Source organism: Anomalospiza imberbis, chromosome 2 (genome assembly GCF_031753505.1).
Source record: "Anomalospiza imberbis isolate Cuckoo-Finch-1a 21T00152 chromosome 2, ASM3175350v1, whole genome shotgun sequence".
Taxonomy (NCBI): Eukaryota; Metazoa; Chordata; class Aves; order Passeriformes; family Viduidae; genus Anomalospiza; species Anomalospiza imberbis.
Genome location: NC_089682.1, coordinates 15,541,828 through 15,564,959, shown reverse-complemented (window position 1 = coordinate 15,564,959; position 23,132 = coordinate 15,541,828). Strand labels below are relative to the sequence as shown.

Below are 23,132 nucleotides of genomic sequence, written 5' to 3'. Positions count from 1 at the left end.
ATGTCCACCAGTTTGACCAGTCTCTGAAAACTTTTCACATTGAATGGCAGGCTGCAGACGTTCAAACAACCTAGCAAAAACATGTGGGCTAACAATACAGAAATTAGAAAGTTTTCTGTGCAGAACCACAGAGCAATTAAGAATCATGAAATGCAGTGCTCAGTCCCACAAGCACCGTTGTGTCCTCCTTGTCATTCTATTAACTTCAGTGAACCACTGAAAGGTTTCAAAGCACATATTTATTTCTTCTGCAGGGAAAAATCCAGTTATATCTCACAGCGCGATAATTTAAGTCCTAACTCCTTTCAGGATTTAACTTTTAACTTCATCATTCTGTACTTTTACAAAACATCAGCAATAAACCAGTTTTTGCTTTTGAATTAACTATCACTAGTTGTGACAATCTGTTTGTGAGAGCTAATAATGCCAAGGTGTGGGTTCAATCCCCATATGAGCTTTTCACTTAAGAGCTGGACTTCATGATCCTTGCAGGTCCTTCCAACTTGAAATACTCTGTGATTCTGTAATCTTTGAACTCAAGTTCACAACTGCAGGCCTTCAGGTTCTCTCGGTTTGAAAGGATAGAGTCAGAGTCAAAGAAATGTAAATACAGCAAGTACACCACATAGCATTACAAATCAGCTGAAGGTCACAAAATTCATACATTGTGTGGGAACAAAAGTAAAAACCTGAGCATCTGTCCTTCTTTACCTGCACAACACTACATTTCAGGTAGTTCTACTTATAAGTGGTTTACTTCATGAAATTAATTATATAGCAACTGCTCAACTAAGTTTTAGAATTAGACTCCTCTAAAAAAAAAGAGAAGAATATAAAAATTTGTTGAAAGCTACATTGAGACATGCATGCAGATTTTTGGTGGGTGAATTTCAGCTAATTTTTATTCAAGACAGATAATGTGGTAGCTCTGAATTACAGGCATTTTCCATCCATAGTTCTCTAATTCAATTCTGGAAGGAGAATAACTCAGGTCAACCTAGAGGGACTTTTAAAGGAGGAACAGATTGCATTTTGATAGAACAATAAAATTGAGCCATGGGACATTGGGGAAGCATAAAGGAAACGAAGATTTGCATCTTACTTTCTTCTACCTCTAATTGGGCCAGTGATTTGACAATGGCTGATGAAAATGTAAGAGCCATGTCTCTGTAGTGCCATGCAGACAACATGACAGCACCATGCACTAGGACAGGCAGTCTGGTCACCTGCTGGCAAGGTCCAGGGGCATCATGATGAGGAAGCTTGGGGTGAGGGAACAAAAATGAAAAGATCTTCAAGCAATCAAAAAAGCTTCTAAACAAGTTGGCAAAAGCAAAGCTGAATGATGCAATGCTCTTGGCTCAAAGTAGGAAGAGAATAATTTTCAGCCAAAAGTATTAAAAGAGATTTTCATTTGGTTTGTGTTATTGATGAATAGGTAAATATTAACAGATAAATGAGGCAGCCTAAACACACCAAAGCATGTTTAAAAGGGAAAACAAGGCTTAGCTAAGCTGGTTGTAAGGAACCAGCCAAAATAATGGCAGTATCTTGTACCCTGAAGCAGTCATGAAAATTATAAAAGAAGTTTTTGTTTTAGAGACAGTATCTGTTGGAAGGGTGTTTTTAATCAGGGCTTTTGATAATACTGGCCTATTGCCTCTGGGAAGGCAAATGCAGACTCGCTGGAAGAACAAGTACAGACTCAATCTTTCAAAAGGTGCAGTGAGTCCTCACCAAGCGGAAAATGGATGAATTAAAGTTTTGTGAAGCCCCAGATACATACACTCAGCACCTTGCACATTCTTGAATGGCTTGTGATGCATTATTTCTCTCGATATTCCTATTTAAAAAAAATTCAATAAAAGAAAAAGTCATTACCAGCTTCTGTAAAAATGAAAGGTTTGCCTTGTTCCTTCTCCCTGGGTGGTAAGTGGCAATGTTATTTTTTAAAATGTATGCTCTACTTGCCTACCTTCCACCACCTCCTGTCACGACCACTGGCGCTAAGTATCCATCACTGAAGTCTGAAGTGAGAGTGAGTAAATAACCCATCCTATTTCATGATGGTTGTTTACCTGCACCTTTGACTTTTTCCATGGTAACTGAATAACTAGAGTGTCTATATATAAACAATGATATATTTTATATGGCTGTAACAAAGCCAGAAAATCAGGATTAAGAGGCTCATATACACTCGGCTCTTTCCAGCTCTGAAGAGAACAACATGTTCTGCTCATAAACCTAAATTGCTCTAATATACTCTGTCATATTATAATTTTACTTTTTACTAACAGTGCCAGTGAAATTCTAGTAGAGTACATAATTAGGTGACAGCAGGAAATGGCAGACCCTTTAAGGACTGTCTTCACCATCAGCTTCCCAAACAGTTCCCAAAAGATTCTAGGAGGAAAATGCAGCACTTACAGGAACAGAATACAGATATCTAATTAGTCAAATACTGCTTCCAACAGCAAACAGTGCAAGTAATTTGTCATTCCAGTTGATATTCACTTTATAAAAACATGAAAACTGTTACATGGTCTATACATGATGCTTCAGAAAAAAACAGCACTTCTGTACATAGAAGTAAACCCTAAATACAACAAAAATCCAAATAAATTAAAAATCAACACCACTAAACAAACCCCACATACACACACGTATTTACTGTTAATAAATCACAGTGTTTGATCACAACCAAAGAGTAACAGTTAGAGCAGCAATCTCTAATAGCTTTCCTTTTTTTTTTCCTACATGTCCCTGTTGCTCTCATCTTCATTCTTTCTTACTGTAAACTCTTAAGTAATATAAACTGAAAGACTATCAGTAGATGAAGTCTGGATACAGGCTGTATTGTTCTATGTAAATGCACTATTTGGCAGACGAAGACTGAAGCACAACCTTTCACCATTATGATTATTAAATGCTGTAGATACTCCATAGGTTTCCAGAATACTGTTTCTCTTATACCCCTTTTTGCAAACAAATACTAAAACCATTAAAATCAGAAAATATTTCCTAAACTTGAGGGAATGAATCTGAGGACTTTGTAATTAAACTGCAAAGAAGGTGGAAGTATTGACAAGTATTCTCATGTTAGCTTCAAACAGCAGTGAGACTGAACTGCAATTCAATTTCTAGGAGCTTGTGTTTTAAGAATTTTAATGAGGTTTTTGGTCCTGTCAGGAAAAATCAGATGCACAGCTGTACTTTGTTCAAATCCAAAACTGTAGAAGTATGTTTTGCAAGACATTTGTATGCAAATACTGCTAAGAACCTCTGCAGATTCTACCTACAGAGAAAAGTTTCTCACAGCAGCCTCCTCCAACAGAAAAACAATTGCCAGGCCAAGTGTGAAAATGAATCAGACCAAAATACATGGATTACTAACATATCCACCCACACACAATCTACAGAGAAAATAAAAACATCCGGAGCTTGTAAGGTTGCCAGAGGGGGAAAAAATAAAATAAAACTGATTTCAGGGAAGACACAATGTAAGTTTATACTTTTTTAATACCTTCTCTTTGCCTCACAAGCTTTTAGGACTTGGTTGGAGAAATGCTGTGAACCATCTAATCCTGCCAATTCAATAAATCCTTATGACTACTTTAAGAGGCTATTGCCAAAACCACATTGAATTCTTTGTATAACACACACTTCAAAAAATAACAGAAAACTAAGTACTGAATAAATTGAAGCTACCTTAAAGAATTATTATATTATAGCTCCAAAGAAATTATATATTTGAAAAGATGACTACTAGATGGCACATTGGGCTCTTGTTTCAATCTCTGATCAGATTCTCCTCATGTCTTGGAGCTTCAGGAAGAAAAGAAAGAAAAAATAGTATTTGTTTCCCTTTTTGCCCAAATTAGAGTTTTTGTAATTTACAATTTAAACAATAGAATTTTTTAAATTGGAATGCTGTAGTAAGGTTTTCTTAAGACTAAAAGAAACCAGCCTCAGCAAGAAGAGGAAACAATTGAGTCTTCTTTGTATATTAATTGATACTACCTACATTAACTCTATCAGTAAAGCAGTAAAATGTGTATTTAAATAAGAATGGTTTTAGACCTCAGCAATTAAATTGCATAAAGAATGAAAAACAATAAATTTTGTTTTCAAATTCATGAATCTCAAAAAATCACAAAATGGTTAGATGATGAAAGGGGCCTTAAAGGTCATTCAGCTCAGCTCCCCCTGCCATGGGAGGAGCTGGATCCATGGCAGAATTCTATCAGTCCTATCAGTATACAAGTAAGCCACTGTCTTTTCAGTAGGTTACTTTTTGCAATATAATGTACTAGTCACTTACAATGAGTAAACACCTCAACACTGAAGCTTCACATTACTGTGTGCTCACTACACAACTGCTGCACGTCCTCGTACTTTCACATGCTTCATAAAATTCCCACAAAACATCCAACAGCTGACAGACGCAAACCACCACCATTTTTCCTCTTTTCCACACCCCCACACTCCCCTGAGTAACCCCTCCCCTCAAAGCCTGCCATCAAAACATATCCAACAAAGTGGTCACCACAGGACAGCCAACTCCACGCTTGCTGCCATGATAAACATACGGGATCCATCCTGCTGGCTGCACTGAGCACGCTTCCATCCGGCTGGGAACAGCACCAGCTCCCTGAGACAGGCAGTGGGAAAGAGCCTCCCCCACTGCCAGGGAGTTTCAGATCACTTCCAGGCCAAACACCCAGGGCAGCTGCCTCACTGGAGCTCCCTCACCTCCTCTGAATGCAGATGAACAGGTTGAGGTGTGACATCGTTTGTCATCGCGCCTTGGGCATCCAGGACAGCCCAGAGTGCTGTCATTGCTCTGTGCTCAATTCCCTTAGACGAGTGAACACAGCCAAGTCATAGATTATTGACTGGCACAAGACAATCTTGGTCAATCTGTGTCTTTGTGAGGAGATGGGCTGGAAAACGGGGAAAGATTTTGTTTTACTAGTTTTGCTTTCACCATTGTAAGAGTAATAACAACAGCAATAATAAATAATTACAGCCTGTGATGTTACATTTTTCCTCATAAAATCTTGATTGCTGTTGACAGGAACAAAACCTCAGAGACAACATTTTCACACGATTATATTCTCTTGCATTTTACCGTAAACATAACAAGTTTAATGGCCATACCCAAAACTTGGAATAAGAAGCTAGTACTCCTGACTCTTATTCTCATTTAGATTTCCACAATCTAAAACAATTCCTGAAAACAAATATGTAGACAGTATTCTAGTACGATTTCCAAAAACAACAAAAGAAAAAGCTCATTAATTGAGCTGCAAATTCCTGCCCGTGTGTAAAAAGAGAAAAAAAAAAAAAAACCTAACACCAAAAAACCAAATCGAAAGTACCCCAGCATAACAATTCACTGACCCGTAAAGCAAGTTATCTTTTTAGGTACTGACAGAAATAATTTTCCTAGTCTGCATATAACCTCAGTGCCTCTGCTAATGCCACAACTTCCCCAGAATCACGGAATATTCTGAGTTGGAAGGGACCCATAAGGAACGAGTCCAACTCTTAAGTGCATGGCCTATATGGGGACTGAAGCCATGACAAGTGGCTACTGAGGCAAAGCTGAGCCGGACATCATTTAATTGACAGTACTCAGACTGCTGAGGAGAGCAGTGAAGGCCCTAAGAACCTACAAGCCCCAGAGCAAAGGCAGGAATTCACGGAGGTGCCAGAGATTGCAAATGGTTATGGCAAAGCAGCAGGGAAGGACAGCAGGAGTTGGTCAGCTCTCTGCCCTGGCGGGTACCAAGCAGAACCAAAGTGTTTTCAGACATGGGAAATATTCTCTTGTCGTAAAAATGTACTTACTACATTCTCTTTTCCTGTCCAGGAGCACAAACTTCAGCTGCAAAGGGCCTCTGCATGTGCACAGGACCTTTTTATGTTTTATGAAAAGTTTTATGAAAGCATGAACAGAGATAGGTAGGGGTGTGTAACAAGCACAAGGGTCTCAAGCAAGAAATCACTCAAAGTCCCCCCACAACCTCTGGCTGGTTGTGATAAAGACAAACAAATACAGAGAAAAAAATTAAATAACAAGCAACAGATAAGGATCTGCACCATGATTCAGCATGAACATCTTTGACATCCTATTACTAATGTGCACTTTTTAAAGATTGTATTCTGCTTGCATAACAAGAAATCCAGATTGCTTTTCTGACCCGAGGCAGCAGTACAGTTACACAAATCCCTGCCCCATTTCACTGATTCCAAAACACAAGCTATACACCAGAATTCCAAAACCAACTACACTATACTTCCTGCTTAAGATAAATTTACCTCTCCAACTCTGCTAGTAATATTGGCAAGTCCTCTGGAGTACAGAGAAGCTTTCAGGTTTTACATGCAGCAGATTCAGTTTACCAGTATAACACTATTCAATCCCACATAGAACTGACTTGAAAATTAAAGCCAGCAAACATGGCTCCGCACCAGTTTCCTGCTTTCTACATCTTCATCTGCCATCAGCCAAATCTATCGGTTTCAGACACCATCACACTTACAAACAGTTTTACACTTCACAGCATGGATTTAAAGTTGAAATTTTCAAGCTAGAAAGCCATCAAAAACCAACTTTATATCATATAAATGAATAATCACTCACACCTGATACCTCCTCTTTGTCAGCTGCATAACTGAGAATTAAAACAGACACCAGGAACAGTACATAATTCTCCATTCATACTTCTATTTCTCTGACTGAAAATTTGAAAGAAAAGAGAAGAAAACAACTAGATACACTTTCATACATTTCTTACCATACATTCATCACCAGTATCTCTAACAAAAGTGGGTATCTTCAAGTGTTGACAGAGGTAAGTTAGATCTTAAAGAGAGAGCAAAGATTTTTCTCATATTTAAACAAACTTCTACCTCAAAATCTTCCGAATGGCCACAGCCGCAGACTACTAGGCAATGAAAAAAGAAACAGAAAACAAATTTCAAATACCTTTTCTGTTACGCCTTGCATATTGAATTTCAGAGCATAAGAAGAGTATGAATCCGTCTTTTTTGTCACTATATGTATAAATACACAAAAAATTCAAAGCAGTTGTTTCGTAGATTCAAGAACAGGAAGCACCTCTGCTACAACTTCGTAGAGAAAGTCCCTTGAAAAAAAAATAACTGCGTGTGTACTTCACATATACCATTGCTACCTCCCCTTTCCTCTTTCTGTCTCACATCTGCCTTCAGACAACTCCTCTTCAATAGTCTCCCAACTTGCATCTATTCCAAGAAATTTAAAAATGCTTTTACTACAGGCAACCTCAAAAGTCTTTTGCACATTCACAACCTATCTCACATTCCCTTGGAAAATATGGGGGATTTATTTCTTAAGTAACACTTCAAATGAATGTCTTTTCATAAACATTCCAATATATTGCATTTCTCTATTTTTTCCATTTCTGATTTCTACTTCTTTTCTTCCAAACCTGACTTCCAGAATCTGTGCAGAAATGTTAACAGAAACCATTCAGTACTCTTTACAGTGTTAATTCCACTATTTCATTTTAGCAAACTTTCAATTTTTGCAAACCCCAACATCATGAATTTATTCAAAAGAAAATAAAATCACAGGGAGGAAAAGCTCTTCTCCAGAAGAAATTATTCCTACCTCTTGAAGGTAGAATGCAAAGTATCTCAAGAATTCAATTTGTAGTTTTTAACCTTTCAATAACTTTCTTAACGACTCTTAGAACCAATTTTGATAAGAAGTAGGAATTTGGAATAGCCTTCAAGTCCATTACTTGTCTGCAGTATCCCTTTTTGCCTGCTTCTCAATGACTTTGTTGACACACACTTTGTCAATGGGGCATGAACTGACTGCAGGAGAGCCCAACACTGCATTCACGTGTTAAAAAATTTTCCAAGACCAAGAGAAAGTTCACAGTTATAATCTTAATGGGCAGAGTGGTTATGCTCAACAAGCTTTCTAATGGGACTGTTGTTTTGACTATAGCTCTCCATCTAGGAGAATACACAAGAAAAACAAGAAAAATTAAGGTTTTCACTCAAGAGATTCATAAACTAACTCTAAGTAAATGTGTGTCTTCTACTCCATTTTACCTAGTTTAGAGAGAAAATGCTTGGCTACAAAAAACATCTTTGACTTTAAATTCTTCCTTATTCTCAACTTGAACACAATGTGGTTTTTAGATGTTTAGAAAACAGCCCTGGATGCTGATAAAAAAAAAAAAAAAAAAAAGGCAGGAAGGAAAGAGCAGGGAGTGGTATTTCATGAGAAGACAAAACCTAAACCATTTACTGTTGTTTTAGAACTTTCTATTAAGAAAAAGCTATTTATATTTCAATTATGTGACAGGATGCCACAGTTTGAAGTCATTTTGGAAAGAAGAGGCCTTAAAATTAAGTACTAATGGTGTCAATTAATAAATCTTTAGATTATTATATTCCCATAACAGACATTCATAGGCTGCAGTTGTTTAGAACACTAAATCCAACACCTCCTAAAATCAGCAGCAAATTTAAAATATCAGCCAGGAAAAAGCCTAGAGGAAGTCTGCATTTGTCCCACAGTTCACTTCACCAGAGTTCAAGCAGAAAAATATTACCAATACACAATGAATACCAAAACAGTTTCTTTCCCCTAGCTCCAAGTGTATATTTTCAGAGATAAGCAAAAACCAGATTATGCATTGTCCTCCACCGTGCCCTTTTCTCTCATTGAAGCCCTGGCTCCTAATTTTTGCTGCCTCACACACACAGAGCTGCTCCTTCTTCTTGCCAATGACAGGAGCAAGGATCAGGGTGTGTGCTCACCCCCACAGAAATCACAGCAGCCCCTCGAGGCTCCCTGTCCACCCCCACACCCCCTGCTATGGGCTGGCTAAACTCACAGCCAGACCACTTCCCCCAGTTGCCTCAACATATGCAGCACTATGGAAGCAAAATGAAATTACTTCATTATGTCCATATGTCTAAACACACAACAGGCTTACACAGTTAGAAGAAGTTAAAAGAATAAAAAAAGAAAGACACTTACACCCTTAGAAAAGGGAAAGTACCAGAGCTCCTCAGAAGCTGTACTAAAAGATTAACATAAAATCTATTTATGTAATTTATTGTAGTTTTTGGTCTCTTTTCCACAGTGGAGAGGCAGGTTTATGGAGACTTATGGAAATTAACAGCCTAGGTCTGCAATGACAAATCAAGGAGGGCCAGAGGTACTAATAGCTGACTTCATATGTACAGACATATGTGTGCAAACACAGATGCCCAGTAAAAAATAAAATTTCTTTCCAAACCTCTGAATGGTTGTCCTAAAACAAGGATTACTGCAAGTTCTTTGGTATATTAAGTGAATACAAATTAATATTTTCTTAAAAAGTTTTTATAGGCAACTGTACAGAAAAATCTAATTATTCTCAACTAGTTTAGCCAGGAATAAATATGCACCAAAAAAAGCTTCTATAAAACCTAAGAAAACATTCAGGAAAAGCAGAATCTGTTACAGAGAAGACAAAATATTTAAAATGCAATGGCCTATAAGTTATTCTAGAATAACCACTTTGTTCTCAGACCACGAAGTCAAGTATTTTCACTGAACACCAGAGAAATGTAGGGGTTGCTTCTTTATTTTCAGCTTGTCTTTGCAAAGTAATCTTTTCTTTGTAACACTGTCTCAATAGAACATTGCATTATATATATGCAATATATGTGTATACACAATACATGTGTACATGCAATATATTATGGTTTTGATATAAGAGATATTATGATATAAAGGCTGATATTTAGCCTGAAAAGCACAGTACATAAAACTTAAACACATAACACAAAAACAGTTCCACTTTGTACTCACTCTTACAAAGTTGTCAGGGAACAAACCTCTTCTGCCTTTGAGCTGTCCTTCCCACCAGCCTCCATCATCTTTCTTGATATTGGTGATTATGTCACCTACAGTGATTGTCAGCTCATCATCATGTTGAGCTTTGTAGTCAAACTCCACTATCGCCTCCACTAAAAGAGAAACACACATATGCACAATTATTGACTACATTTAAGTTTTCCTGCCTTTCAAAGGCATAAGAAAAAAACAGTGCAATCATATATTCTCAGTGAAAGTCATATATTCAATTTAACCAAGACAGTACATCAAAGAGGCAACATGCAATGGTAATGTTCTGTGGGTAGCTGCTGCAAGAGAGGCCAAAGTGAAAAAACACACAAGAAAGCCCATCATGATTAAGGCAACATGCATTTCTCTTTATTTTTTAAAGGAAATCAATTTGTGATGCTTCAGCAATATTAATTCTGGCAGCATTACAAATTTTACTTTTATTTCTTGGACAGTTTTACCTTTTGTTCACAGGGCTTTCAAATAATTTTATTTTATACGGAAATAAATATGGAAATTCGTAAGCATTCTAAGCCAACTACCTTGCTAAATACACTATAGCAACAATTTAGCAACTACCTTGCTAAATACATCACTATCAACCTAAAAAGTATCTAACAAGAATTTTTTTCATCATGATGACTTTCACTGTTGTTTATACAGAAATGCAAAGCTTTGCTGCATGAACATGCCCTCATAGGGTTTCATCAAAGAGAGAAGATTTACTTTCACTTGTGATTATGCATCAAAGAATTAAGATTAAATACTTCTACTGCTCTGAATGTCTGTTATCAGAGTTGCATTATAAGCTTGCTACCATTACACGGTGTATCTGTCTTTTCCCAAGAAGTCTCCCCATCTCTTGAAACCATACACACAAGAAAGTCTCTAGAGAATGAAGGAAGTCATAAAGACTGAAAAATTCCTTCAGAGGATCAAAAATAATACACCTGGGGTACTCAACATGGAAGCCATAGTTATATTTAGTGGTTCATCTAACATTTACTGGCCAGATTGGTGAGGTCTGGGACAGCCATATCTGTAAACCTTATTCCTGTTTTCTTCAGTGGAAAAGCTCATCCCAAACCAAACATTAGCACTTCAACCATTGAAACAGCAAAGTGAGAACTAGTAACAGGCATCTGCTTTCTGCACAAATGACTGTGCCATGTGAACCCTGCAAGCTCTAGCCTGCAAACAGGCAATACCAGCTCACAAAGCAAAGCCAACCATTACACCACAGGCAGCAAAAAGGTTCTGCCTGAATAACAAACCCTGCATACTAAACTGAATTAAGTTGACAGGAAAGCAGAGTTACTTCTTTCCACCCCCAAAATGTCACACAGTCACAATGCTGAATATCTCCATCCCTCCTCCGGAGCCTGCAAGTCATAGCTAAAGCAGTGTTCTGACTTTTGGATACATACCAGCCACAAGTTTATGACTTATAATATTCCTCTATTACTTCTTCTGTGAAGTCAAAAACCATTACAAAACCAGTTTACAAGAGGACTGCTAAACTACATAATGAACAGCAAAAGAGAAAGAGTGGCACCATACATGCAAACAGCTGACATGCAAGCAGAACATGAAAAATTTATCAGTGAAACTTAACTGAAAAATCAGTCATTGAGGCTGAGAGGGACTTCACATCTCTAGTTCAACTTTCTGTTCAAAGCAGGACCAGCTGTGAGGTCAAACCAGGTTACTCAGGGATTTCCCCACATGGGTCTTGATATCCTCCAATATCCTCCTACAGAGGCAGGTAGAGCATGCAGTAGAATCTGCTCCACTGCTTGACTAGGAAAAAGGTTTTCTCTCTACAGTCTATTGGAGCCTTTCTTGTATCAGTTTTCACCCACTGGTCTTGTTGCCCCACCGTCCACTGCAGGGTAATAACTCCATCGTCTTGATAACCTACTTGTAAGCTTTGTAAGGCTGCTATTAGAATCTCCCAATTTCTCTTCTCCAAGCTAGACAATCAGAGCTCTTCTAGATTCAGGTCCCTTCACTCTTTAACACATGAACTGTTCCACCAATTTGGTGGAAATCACAGATATGAGGAGAGTGCACTCCACTGTCTTCTCCAGTACTCGATAAAGATGTTAGACTGAAGAAGTTTCAGGATGGCCCCCAGGGGTACTTAATTTATTATCAGCTTGCACACGCATTACAAACCACTAACCACTGCCAAAATCACAGTTTTTGAGGTTGGAAGGCAACTCTGTAGACCAATCCCCTTATTCTGTGCAGAAACAGCTAAAGCACAGATTGCTCAGGGCCTTATGCAGCCAAGTTTTGAGTATTTCAAAGGATGGAAATTCCAGTGTTTGATCACCCTTAAGATTAAAAATGCTTTCAGACACATCAATAACATCAGCCTGAGCCTTCTCTTCTCCAGACTGAACAGTCCCATCTCTTTCAGACTCTCCCCATATGTCACAGACTCCAATCCCTCAACCACCTTCATGGCCCTGCACAGGACTCACTCAGCCCTCTCCCTCTCTCTCTTGTACCTGAGAACCCAGAACTGGACGCACAACCCCAAAGGTGCCTCACCAGAAAGGAGAAGGGGAGAAGGATCCTCCTGCTCACAGCACTCTGCCTAAAACAGCCCAGGGAGCCAGCAGCTGCCCCTGCCACAAGCACGCGCTGCTGCCTCATGCTCTGCTTCATGTCCACCAGGATCCCAGGGCCCTTCTCCACAAAGCTGCTTCCCAGACACCCAGGCACAGCCTGTACTCGTGCCTGGGCTTCTTCTTCTCCAGCTGCAGCACCTGGCATTTCCCTCTGCTCATCAGCATCCTGTCAGCCCATTTCTCCAGCCTCTTGAGGCCTCTACACAGGCAGCACGACCCTCTGCGCAGTCAAACACTTGCCAGCTTTGCAGCACCTGCCAACTTGCTCAGACTCCTCTCTGCCCTGTCCTGCTGCTCATTGCTGCAGACACTGAGCAGCATCAGCCCCATTTCCCACCCCTGAGGCACCACTGCCAGTGACCAGCCTGCAGCTGCAGCTCCTGCTGCCCTTTGGGTCTGGCGTTTCAGACAGTTTTTTCCACTCACCTCTACTGCACCTCATCACTTTGTCAAGTTATGGGAGACAATGACAAAAGCTGTGCTGAAGTCAACATAAACAACATTCACTCCACCAGTGATCCAACAACATTCACTCCAGTGATCTTATGGTAGAAGACTAACAGATTGTTCAGACATGACTTCCCTCTCATAAATTCACACTGACTGCTCCCACCACCTTCTTGTCCTTCTTATGTTTGGAAATGGCCTCCAAGATTATTTGTTCCGTCATTTTCCAGTGGTTTACATGGTGCTGACCAGCCTGTAGTTTTCAGCCAAAAAAAAGAGATTTCTTGCTCTTCCTGAAGATAGGATGTACACTCTTCTGGTTTTAATGAACCTCTCCTAATCACTGTGACTTTTTGAACACCATCAAGGAGGACCTTGATCAGTTAGCTCCCTCAGGACATACCACACCAGGGCTATGGCTTTGCACGTGACGAGTTTGTTTAAATATTCCCTAACCTGATTCTCTTCCACTGAGGGAAAGTTTACCTTGCCCTGGACTTTCCTACTGGTTTCAGAAGAGGCCAAAGTTTTTCCTCTTCAAGTCCGGGCTTTCAACCCTGCTTTCTGCCTATCCTCTCCTCCTCTCTGGATCCTGAACGTTATCATCCCCCAGTCAGTGCTGCTAAAGCTGCCCTCAGCCTTCAGATCCCCAAGCAGTTCATTGTCTGCAGGTGTGAGATCCAGTAGACAACATGCTCCAGAAACCTCCTGAACTGCTCACACCCAACCCAGCACATAAACAAGCTACACTATCCCTCCAGCAGATATCAGGCTGATTGAGTATGAGCTATCATATCTTCACAATTCCAATGAAATCGTAACTCTGCAACTGCATGCAGACATGTAATTCCTCTTCTTTGCATTCCATGCTCTCTGCATGAGAACACGGACATTTCAGAGAGGTAACCATCCGTGCTGACTTCCAGAAAGAGTAGCAGAGTTTTCCCTGTAAAGCACTTCCTTGTTTATATAGGTATGCTTGGGAAAGGCCCCAGTCAGTCCTGAATTTTTGATTACAAGGTCTCCATTGTTTGTATCATATTTTGTTTGCCAACCTGGTCCATCAGCTGCTCATAAGAGAGTTAGCAGAGATGCTTTTGTTTTAGTCAGATGAATCCCATCTTTTCCAAGCAATCCTCAAAAAGACCCTCATGATCATAAAACTAGAATTCTGGTGCTGTCACCATTTATGTAACCAGCTTACTCACAGGATCTCTCCACTCATCCTAATGCACTTTGCTCTAACCCAAAGGATCAAGGAGAATCCACCCTGGCTCCCACACTCTTGGTCATCACCCCAGAACTATACAGTCACAGCTTATAAATTCAGATCCCTTCAGGTGATATCATTGGAACCTACATGGGAGAGCAGCAGGGAGTAGTAGTGTGAAGCCAGAGAAGCTTTGGCAGTCTTACCACAGTGTTCCAGATCCTGGAAGTCAACAAGTCTCTCTAGATGACAGGTCAGGTTGGGTCAGGTCAGCAGATGGGAGTCTCCAACACTTGCAACAGGGAATTTCCCTACTGTTACCACTTCCCACTTTCTCCTGGTGCTTCTGTATGGCTCAGATTTACCAGCTTGCGTGCTTCACTGGACTGAGCACCCAGACCCCCATCACCTACAAAAGCATTGAATTTGTTCTCTAATTGCAGATCTTGAGGTGTAGCAGGAACCTTCCTCCTGTCATCATAAGTTTTAAACTTCAGGTTTTCAGGCTTGCCATTCTGGGAGTCTCTAAACCCACCCCAAGAGGCAGACTCCATCTGCCCTTCATTCAGGAAAGTTGTGAGTTTGGGCTCTTGAAACCTCAGGGACCTGAAGATCTGGAAAGCCCAACCCTCTGAGTTCAGCCAACTAACAAATTTTTATACATATTTCTAATATATGAATCAGAGTCCCTAAATTAGCATCAATATTATATATATATACACATATATATGTATGTGTATATATATACACATACATACATACAGTTTACCCCAGACCAACCAGTGCATTTGGACCAGAAGCTGTATTTACACAATAGCTTCCAAAGACTACTACAAAGACTACTGGATTCAAGCAGTGGCAGCAAAGTACACACATCAATGAAAATTTTTATCTCCACAGAACACAACAGGACTGTGGCTCAGAAAAGGCAAAATTTAGACTATTCAGCAGGGTATTTCCAGTTTTGGTTGAACCCCAGGAAAGATCTTTTGAAAGCAAGGTCCTGTCTCTTCATTTTTAAGCAGCCTACTAGGATGTATTTGCTTTCAGGACTCAAAGCCATGGGTCAAGTAATTTCTCCTCCCTACTTACGAAGCTTTAAAATCCTATTCTGATTTTGCAATTACATACTGCCTTGCTCTTCCTAAGCAGCTAGAAGGTGGGTAGAGAGCTGTAAGGAGGAGATGGCAATGCAGCAGGGATTCGGGCCAGTTCCAACTACTGATTCTTCAAACACTCCTCAACACTCAGATTGCAGCAAGACATAATGGAGGAAGACAAACTTTCCCACTCTGTAAGTCCCATATTTTTCAAGAGTTCTAGAATCTGTTGCTGTTCTTGCAGTTTTCTTGTAAGAAGGCTGCAAAAATGACATTATTAATGACAGTTTTCTTATTAATAATGTTCTCTCTCTTAAGTTGAGGCACCAAAAGGTAGAATGGGGCTGTTGACCTGACTCTACAGTGGCTTGGGTAGACAGGAGGTACTGGAATTAACTCTCTGAAGTTTGCACTAATTCACATACAGACAGCTGTAGCTGTTCAATCACTTTAAACAAACCTTCAGTAAAACAAAACAAATAGAAAACCCCAACCCTTCACTGTTCAGGCTTTTCTCTGTCTATAAAAGTTTCCACTTATTAAAAAACACATACAAATATTTTTAAAAGCTGCCTCCTCTCAGAGAATTTGATTTCTGTAACATAAGTGCGTGTAAGCAGAGACGTATGAGTCACCAAAGTAAGACCACACAATCAAGATTTTTATAAACTCTTCAAAGGAAACCAAAAGGGCAGTTTGGAAGGAGAAAGAAGAGTACACCTAACAAAGGTGCAGAATTGTGACAAACTGATTGGAAGGTACTTCTGACAACACTCAAAATTCTCATTTATCACAGTACTGAAGTTTGAAGAGCACATGACAGCCAAAAGTACTTTAAAATTTATAGGTTCTTGCAGTTGCAGTTTTTAAATCAAACTCATTTTCTAAAGATTGCTAAATCACAGCACCTCCTCAAACTGTTTTTTGAAAAATTCATTCTGCCAAACTTCATATTTTTTGTTTCTTTTAAGGTGAAACTTGGAAGGTGGATTGATATTTGAGACAACGCTGATCCAGGTTTGTTACGAAAAAGGAGATCAGAGTTGTGCTTCACATCTGTAAGTACAACATACCTGATTCCAGAAGTGCTGTGCTAGATTTCTCCTCAGGAACTGGACTAAAACTGTGTCCCAATTTGCATAATGATTCATGATGTAAGAAAACACTCCCTGGACAGTGAGCTCAAATTAATTTTATTTGTTAACCAACAAAGATTGGTCTTAGGCTCAGCTCTGCCAAGGTAAACAGATTGTTGCATTAGCAGCCAAAACTCAAATCCATTTTAAGCCAAGAGAAAAATAAAATGGCAAAATTGGGATAGGCAGATCTGGTTTCTCTTTTTAGAGAAATTTTCTTCAAATTATTGTACCTCACGATGCCTGAAAGTCAAACCTGCCCCAGCCGGCAAACTCTAGCTACCCTTTATGTTAGAAAAAGGCATTTTTTACATTAGGAATGAAATCCAATATCAAAAGCTATTCAAGTTATTTTGATCTATAAGGAGAACATTTATTCTCATGCCAACAAAATCAGCTATTCCTAGTCTTATATTAGCATCAATCCAAATTGTAACATAAAAACTCATGAAATAGAATCAAAGCTAGTTATTAAGAGCCCTGCTGGAGACTGGCACAGTACAACTCATTACTGCAATGTCAGGGACAAATATTTTTTTAATTTAATGCTTAGTGGTTTGGATTTAAAATACACAATTTGAATTGCTAATGATATGAACCAGGCATTGAAATGTAACCTAACAGCTGTATTTTTAAAAAGCACATCTAGAAAAAAACCTGTTGATTAAAAGTTTAACTGGTCCTACCATTCATTCCACAAATTAGTCTTGCACATACAGGTGAAATTATTTTGTTGATAATTACAAATATTTTTCTCACTGTTTAGTTTGTTTCCTTGCCACATTTTTAATTACAATCTCTTAAACTGATCTAGTCAGAATTTCTTCAATAATGCTACCAATACTTGAAGACAGAAATGTCTACTGTTTATTATGTTTTCAGTTATTGTACAGTGCCTTTCCAAGCAAGAAATAATAAAGAAAAGAAACAGAGATTTGCTACTGTGCAACAAAAATTATGTTATTAAACCAGTTTCTTGTGAGACATCTGAAGTGTGTAGGCACAATGGAAATGTTATTAACCTCTTTGGCACTATTCCACCCAAGTAACAGCATCCATATGGCAGCACCACCTTCTGCAGCAGTCTGGTTTCACACCCAAATGTAGACATTAAAGTGAATAAATACAGTTAGACACGGCAGTCAAGGAGTTAAGAGCTGTAAGTTTTACGGTTTTGCTTTTCTAAGTCACTCAGCTTCATGTGAAGGATAAACATGCTTGTTGCATTGGCTTACCCAAAAAAAAACCAGAACAGAAACCAGACAGACTACCTGCAAATATTCTGCATTCAAGCATTCAGTTAAAGCTCAAATTACATTTCCTCAGCAGAGAGTGCATCACACTTTTGCACGAAGATAACATAACAGGTTAAAAATCTGACCATGGAATTCCATCTGCCTCAACTTCACAGACAAGGTCTTCTTCAAATGTGCTGTTCTGTCTAAGACACATGGGTACAAACTTGTGAGCCCAGCACACTTTCAGAGCTTACGGGCATACTTAAAAAAAAAACCCACTTTTTTTTTGCTATATGACAGGTTGCAATAAAACTCTTAGTGAAATATTAGAAACCACCAGGAGAGAAAAAAAAAATCAATACCTTTTATTAGACCAAACAGCAAAGGATGACTGACTTACAATCTATACTTAAATTTAAAAAAAATCCTAAAACCAAAATCAAAATGGGAGAAAGAAAGAAAGAAAGAAAGAAAGAAAGAAAGAAAGAAAGAAAGAAAGAAAGAAAGAAAGAAAGAAAGAAAGAAAGAAAGAAAGAAAGAAAGAAAAGAAAGAAAAGAAGAGAAAAGGAAAGGAAAGGAAAGGAAAGGAAAGGAAAGGAAAGGAAAGGAAAGGAAAGGAAAGGAAAGGAAAGGAAAGGAAAGGAAAGGAAAGGAAAGGAAAGGAAAGGAAAGGAAAGGAAAGGAAAGGAAAGGAAAGGAAAGGAAAGGAAAGGAAAGGAAAGGAAAGGAAAGGAAAGGAAAGGAAAGGAAAGGAAAGGAAAGGAAAGGAAAGGAAAGGAAAGGAAAGGAAAGGAAAGGAAAGGAAAGGAAAGGAAAGGAAAGGAAAGGAAAGGAAAGGAAAGGAAAGGAAAGGAAAGGAAAGGAAAGGAAAGGAAAGAAAAGAAAAGAAAAGAAAAGAAAAGAAAAGAAAAGAAAAGAAAAGAAAAGAAAAGAAAAGAAAGAGCCCAGGGGAAAAAAAAGCCCACAACAAAAAAAAAATCCCAATCAAAACCCAAACTACATTACATTCAATAATGCTGGTTTCATAACCTAGACCTGGAGGGCCAGAAGGTCTGAAAATCAAATATCACCCACAAGGCCACTGTTTTCTTCACTCTAAGAACACTGAGCAGCTGGCAGGCCAGTCACACGAGGGATGCGGTGGTACAAATAGGATTGAGAGAGTAGAAGGAAAACAGATTCATATAAAGTCGGACATGGCTCTTCTACCAGAGAACAACATAATCTATAGTTTATAAAGACTCAACTCTCTCAATGTCATTAATAATATGAGATGAAGGAATGAGTCACTGAACAGGCCTTAGAGTAATAATTCTACCAAAATGGAAATGCCTTGTAAAAAAATTGGTAAAATACCAATATACCTCTAACTTTACAGCTTAAATGTAAATTACAACTGGGATTTTTAAGAAAGCTTGAGCTGTTCATTTTGTAGCATGTCTGTGGCACAAAAAAAAATAACTTCAACATTTTGTACCTACTTGATTGATAGCAAGATCTATAATTTCCTTGAAAAATTAATTCCAAACTTTGCTCAATTTTTAACATTTTTCTTTTGCAACACTATCAGGAATAACACTCCCTGCTAAAAGTATTTGCAAGGATTTCACTTCGTGGAAAAGAAAAGCTGTAGGGGAAGGAAAAATCAATATCAGAAGGAAAAGCAGTACTATTTAATCTTCAAAATGTTAAATCCATGCTACATGATAAACAGCAACTCCTCCACTTAGACAACAGCCTTCAGTTTACATTATATTTTCCTATTTCCCCTTTGCAAACAATGGGAGGGAGCTAAAGGTCAGAGTCCTAGAATAGTACCTTCACTGCATCACTCCTTAAAGGGCAGAGCAGCCACAGAAGGGGCCACCTAAATCATATTGCCCAGGGTCCTTTCTTGTTACAGCCACAAATCCTCAGCCAGTCTGCACCCTGGGGACACCACAGGCAGCCACAGAGCGCTCGGGACAGATGGGGAGCACTAGAGGGGAAGCCCCGTGGTGTGAATTCACATTCACACACAGGCACAGAAACAGAGGAGCTGTCAGAGGACCCCAACCAAGACCTAACCTGGAGGACAGTGAACACCTGGCCGGGCACTGTCCTGATGTGACTCTTCTCTGGGCAGCAGCAGAGCTGAAGCCACTCCAGCTGACAGAACACCTGAGCTGTCCTCCAAGAAAAGAAGAGAGCTAGTTTTCTGTTTTTCAAAGAGGTATGCTTGGTTCAATTTTTTAAACCGAACAAACACACAGTTATTCGAGTGGAAATCACCCAGTAGGACAAGAAATACTTTATATTCCATCTAAGCCATTTGGTATGACCACAATCCATCGAAAAAAATCTCACATTTACAGTCAGGTAAAGAACAACAGCAAGTCGGTGTGTTTGTATTTTTGTACTTATGTGGGGCCTTTTGACATAAAATACACATCTCATAGCTAGTCTGTGAACAGCTAGTCGGTGAACAACCTCAGGTAGGTATTTCTATGAAACACTATGGATTTAGTTTTTTCTTAAGCCTATCATAGTAGTTGCCTCTAAGTGAATTTATAGTGTCACACGATATCTCTGATACAAAATTTTTATGCAATATGCAAAGTACATCTGAACACCAGAAACCATGCACATGTAACTATGGAGTCAGCAAGGAAAGGTCACTGTAGTAGTTCTAGGTGGCAGCAGTTACACCTATATTCCCTCTTAATACCACTTTGGATCCAACAATACATGCTAGATTTTGTTTGGATGAGTCTCCTTAACTGTTTAGAAAGACTGAGATAGCATAGATAATCTTTGGCATTCATGTGGCTCTCAATCAGAGGAAACACTTCTATTCCATGAATTGATCTTTTCCTGTGGGTAAAATGGTCCTTCTGCCTTGGACAACAAACTACTCAAATCACACTTATGCTACTGAAAGAGACTAATTTTACTGTAATCCATTGGTTCTATCAACCAGAGTGCCTCTCAACTATAGCAGATGTTCCCAGTGTACACAGCATGCACAAACAAACCTACTTTAAATTCACATTGTCAAATTTGCAGACAACGTGCATTGTGTTAACCTGTAACTAAAAAAATGCAGTGCTTCTCAGAGGCAAAATTGTCTTGAGAACTGTTCACCTTTGGAATTGCTCTTCCCCTCAGAAATTAATGCACACAAGGACCCATTCAGAAGAAATAGAAGACATTAGATTCAGAAGAAAACATTTAACATCATCATCTTAATGTGAGTTCCTGCCTCCTCCAATATCCATAAAAACAATCACAGTTCTGAAGAGTGTAAATTATTGTACCCATTGCTGTGAAAAACAGAAAAGGAGAAGAGTACTTTAGGTAAAAAAGACAAATAAATCCCATTTGACAAACTATATCTTCATACAAACTTGTTAGTAATGCTTCTCTACTCTTGCAGTTTCTAAATCTCATTCTCAGACAACTGAGAGGATATAGGAAGGATATGAGTTACTTCTTCAGAACAAAAAGGAGACAGATTACAGCTAAATACACCGAGAACTATTTATAAAACTACCACTTGGCTAAATTCATGAGAACTGCTATCAAAGTAATGTATCACCACATAAAGTAAACAGGATAGAAAAGCTGATGCCATGAAAATAAGTGCTGTGTTAAATTACTTCGAAGTATTAGCCCAGAATTCTAGTCCCAAAGTTGCCTTCATAATACTTATAGGTGCCAATGGATGGTACTGAGATGGAAAGACAAATGAATAAAAAATTAAAAAGACATGGAATAACCATCTTTTCAGAGATGATGTAGCATCATTTAACCCTCAGGAAGACAAGCAGAGATTGTAGTCTACAAGTGGTTCACAGTCTTCATATTGTGCAATGCATAGCATTTGTTAAAGCTCTGAGCTTCTACACCAGCAACATCCACCTCGTCTCATTAACATCAGATGAGAAGCATGAATATAATTATGAATATGATCTCAGAGGAGCTTGGAGGATTTCACTAGATGCCTAAGCTGTTACTATCACCACACGTCTTTGCCAAAAGTAGCAACCCTTTTGCACAGGAGGAGGATGGGGAGAATACAACATACTCCTCTGCATCTCAGCCACATTTGCTGGAAGTGCTCATAAAAATGGTGTTACATTAAGTAACCAGACTGAAAAGTGGTGCACAGATACATCCTGTCGAGGTATTCTTGCTTTTGGAAGTGGCAATTTCTGCAAGAAGAGATTGCTGGCAGCAGTAGCCTGATGTAGCCAAAATCCTCAGACTATGCTACAGCCTTTTGCTGTGTGATGCCAGCTGCAGACAAACATGGTGTCTTATAACAATTTCAGAGTTACATTGTTTTGCCTCAGTTTAATGGAATTCTATCATTTTTAAGACAGCAGTTGCAAAATATTTACCCCAGCAGCAACTTTTCTGATTCCACCTGTCAAATGCTAGAACTACAGACCTCCTGCGTTCTAAATGATGCATTATAAACTGTCACAAAGATGTGTGCTGTACAACAGCAAGAAGCTGGGCTGGATGGAGAGAAGAAATAATCAGCTTTTTTCTTTCTAACCTCTTACATAAATCCAAGCATTTCAAGCTACAGAACTTCACATTCAGAGGAATGTCAGGCCCAGTATGGAACTTCTCAGCAGTTTCATAATTTATAAGCAAAATTAAAGGACACTACTATTGTGCTTTCATATGCAATGGACTATTGGTCATTGCAGGAGCTGTAAGTTCTGTGTGTGTGTACTGGGGCTGACAGCCTCAAGTACAAAAGATCAGATGATGGGAAATTTGCATTTCATCACTATGGTCCAATACAACATTTATATATCAGCATCAAGATACCTCCACTAAACCTCCACACCACACTGAAAGAAAAGCCAACAACCACCTAAGGTGTTAAAAACACCAAACTTCCTCAATTATGTGAGCACCAGTGGAAGGTAGGGTGGGAATATTTGGAGAAAGGACACAGGTGGTTAAAAGAACACCTTGAAAACCTATCAATATAATATTTTCTTGATTAATAAAGAAATCTCATCAAACTGAGACCCTTAGCATCTTCTCTTTTAGCATCAGGTTCTTTAATTCTCCTTCAAACTGTGGTAAGAACAACAGGACTGAAAAAAAGATGCTGTTTTAGAAATTAATGCATATATGAATTCACAAGTTCCAGACAATCTTTGGGCAAATAAACTTCACTATTATATCAGATAACATGTGTCAGCTTCTGTGCATCAAAAAACTTTCAAATTTCAATTTTAGTTTTCAGGATGCAGTTCTGGACTAATACGTTTTTGATGGTATCTTTAATGCCCCTGTTTTCTCAGCTCAAATCAGTTTCTACAGGTAATGTTTTTTTTGATGTCACCATAAATGGAATTCTCAAACTATCACTTTTTTTTTCCTTTTATGAACCAAAATCCACATCAGAGGCATTTGCTGCTCTGTTTTGTTTTAATGGTGCTTTGCAAAATCC

General features: G+C 38.8%; 1 protein-coding gene across 5 annotated transcripts in view; it reads right to left on the bottom strand.

Moving 5' to 3' along the window:
• Positions 1-23,132, bottom strand: part of SH3KBP1 (SH3 domain containing kinase binding protein 1) — a 211,899-nt gene that overhangs the window by 177,056 nt on the left and 11,711 nt on the right. For 3 of the 5 annotated variants that reach the window (XR_010995877.1, XM_068179919.1, XM_068179920.1), the window contains exon 2: positions 9,869-10,026. Coding sequence is in view for 4 of the 5 variants with exons in the window: in XM_068179919.1 (XP_068036020.1) it covers positions 9,869-10,026 (158 nt within the window). In the remaining variant the exon portion in view is untranslated. Of the gene's footprint in view, positions 1-6,994; positions 7,150-9,868; positions 10,027-23,132 lie in introns of those variants that run through there. The other 2 variants (XM_068179921.1, XM_068179922.1) reach the window with 2 other exon arrangements.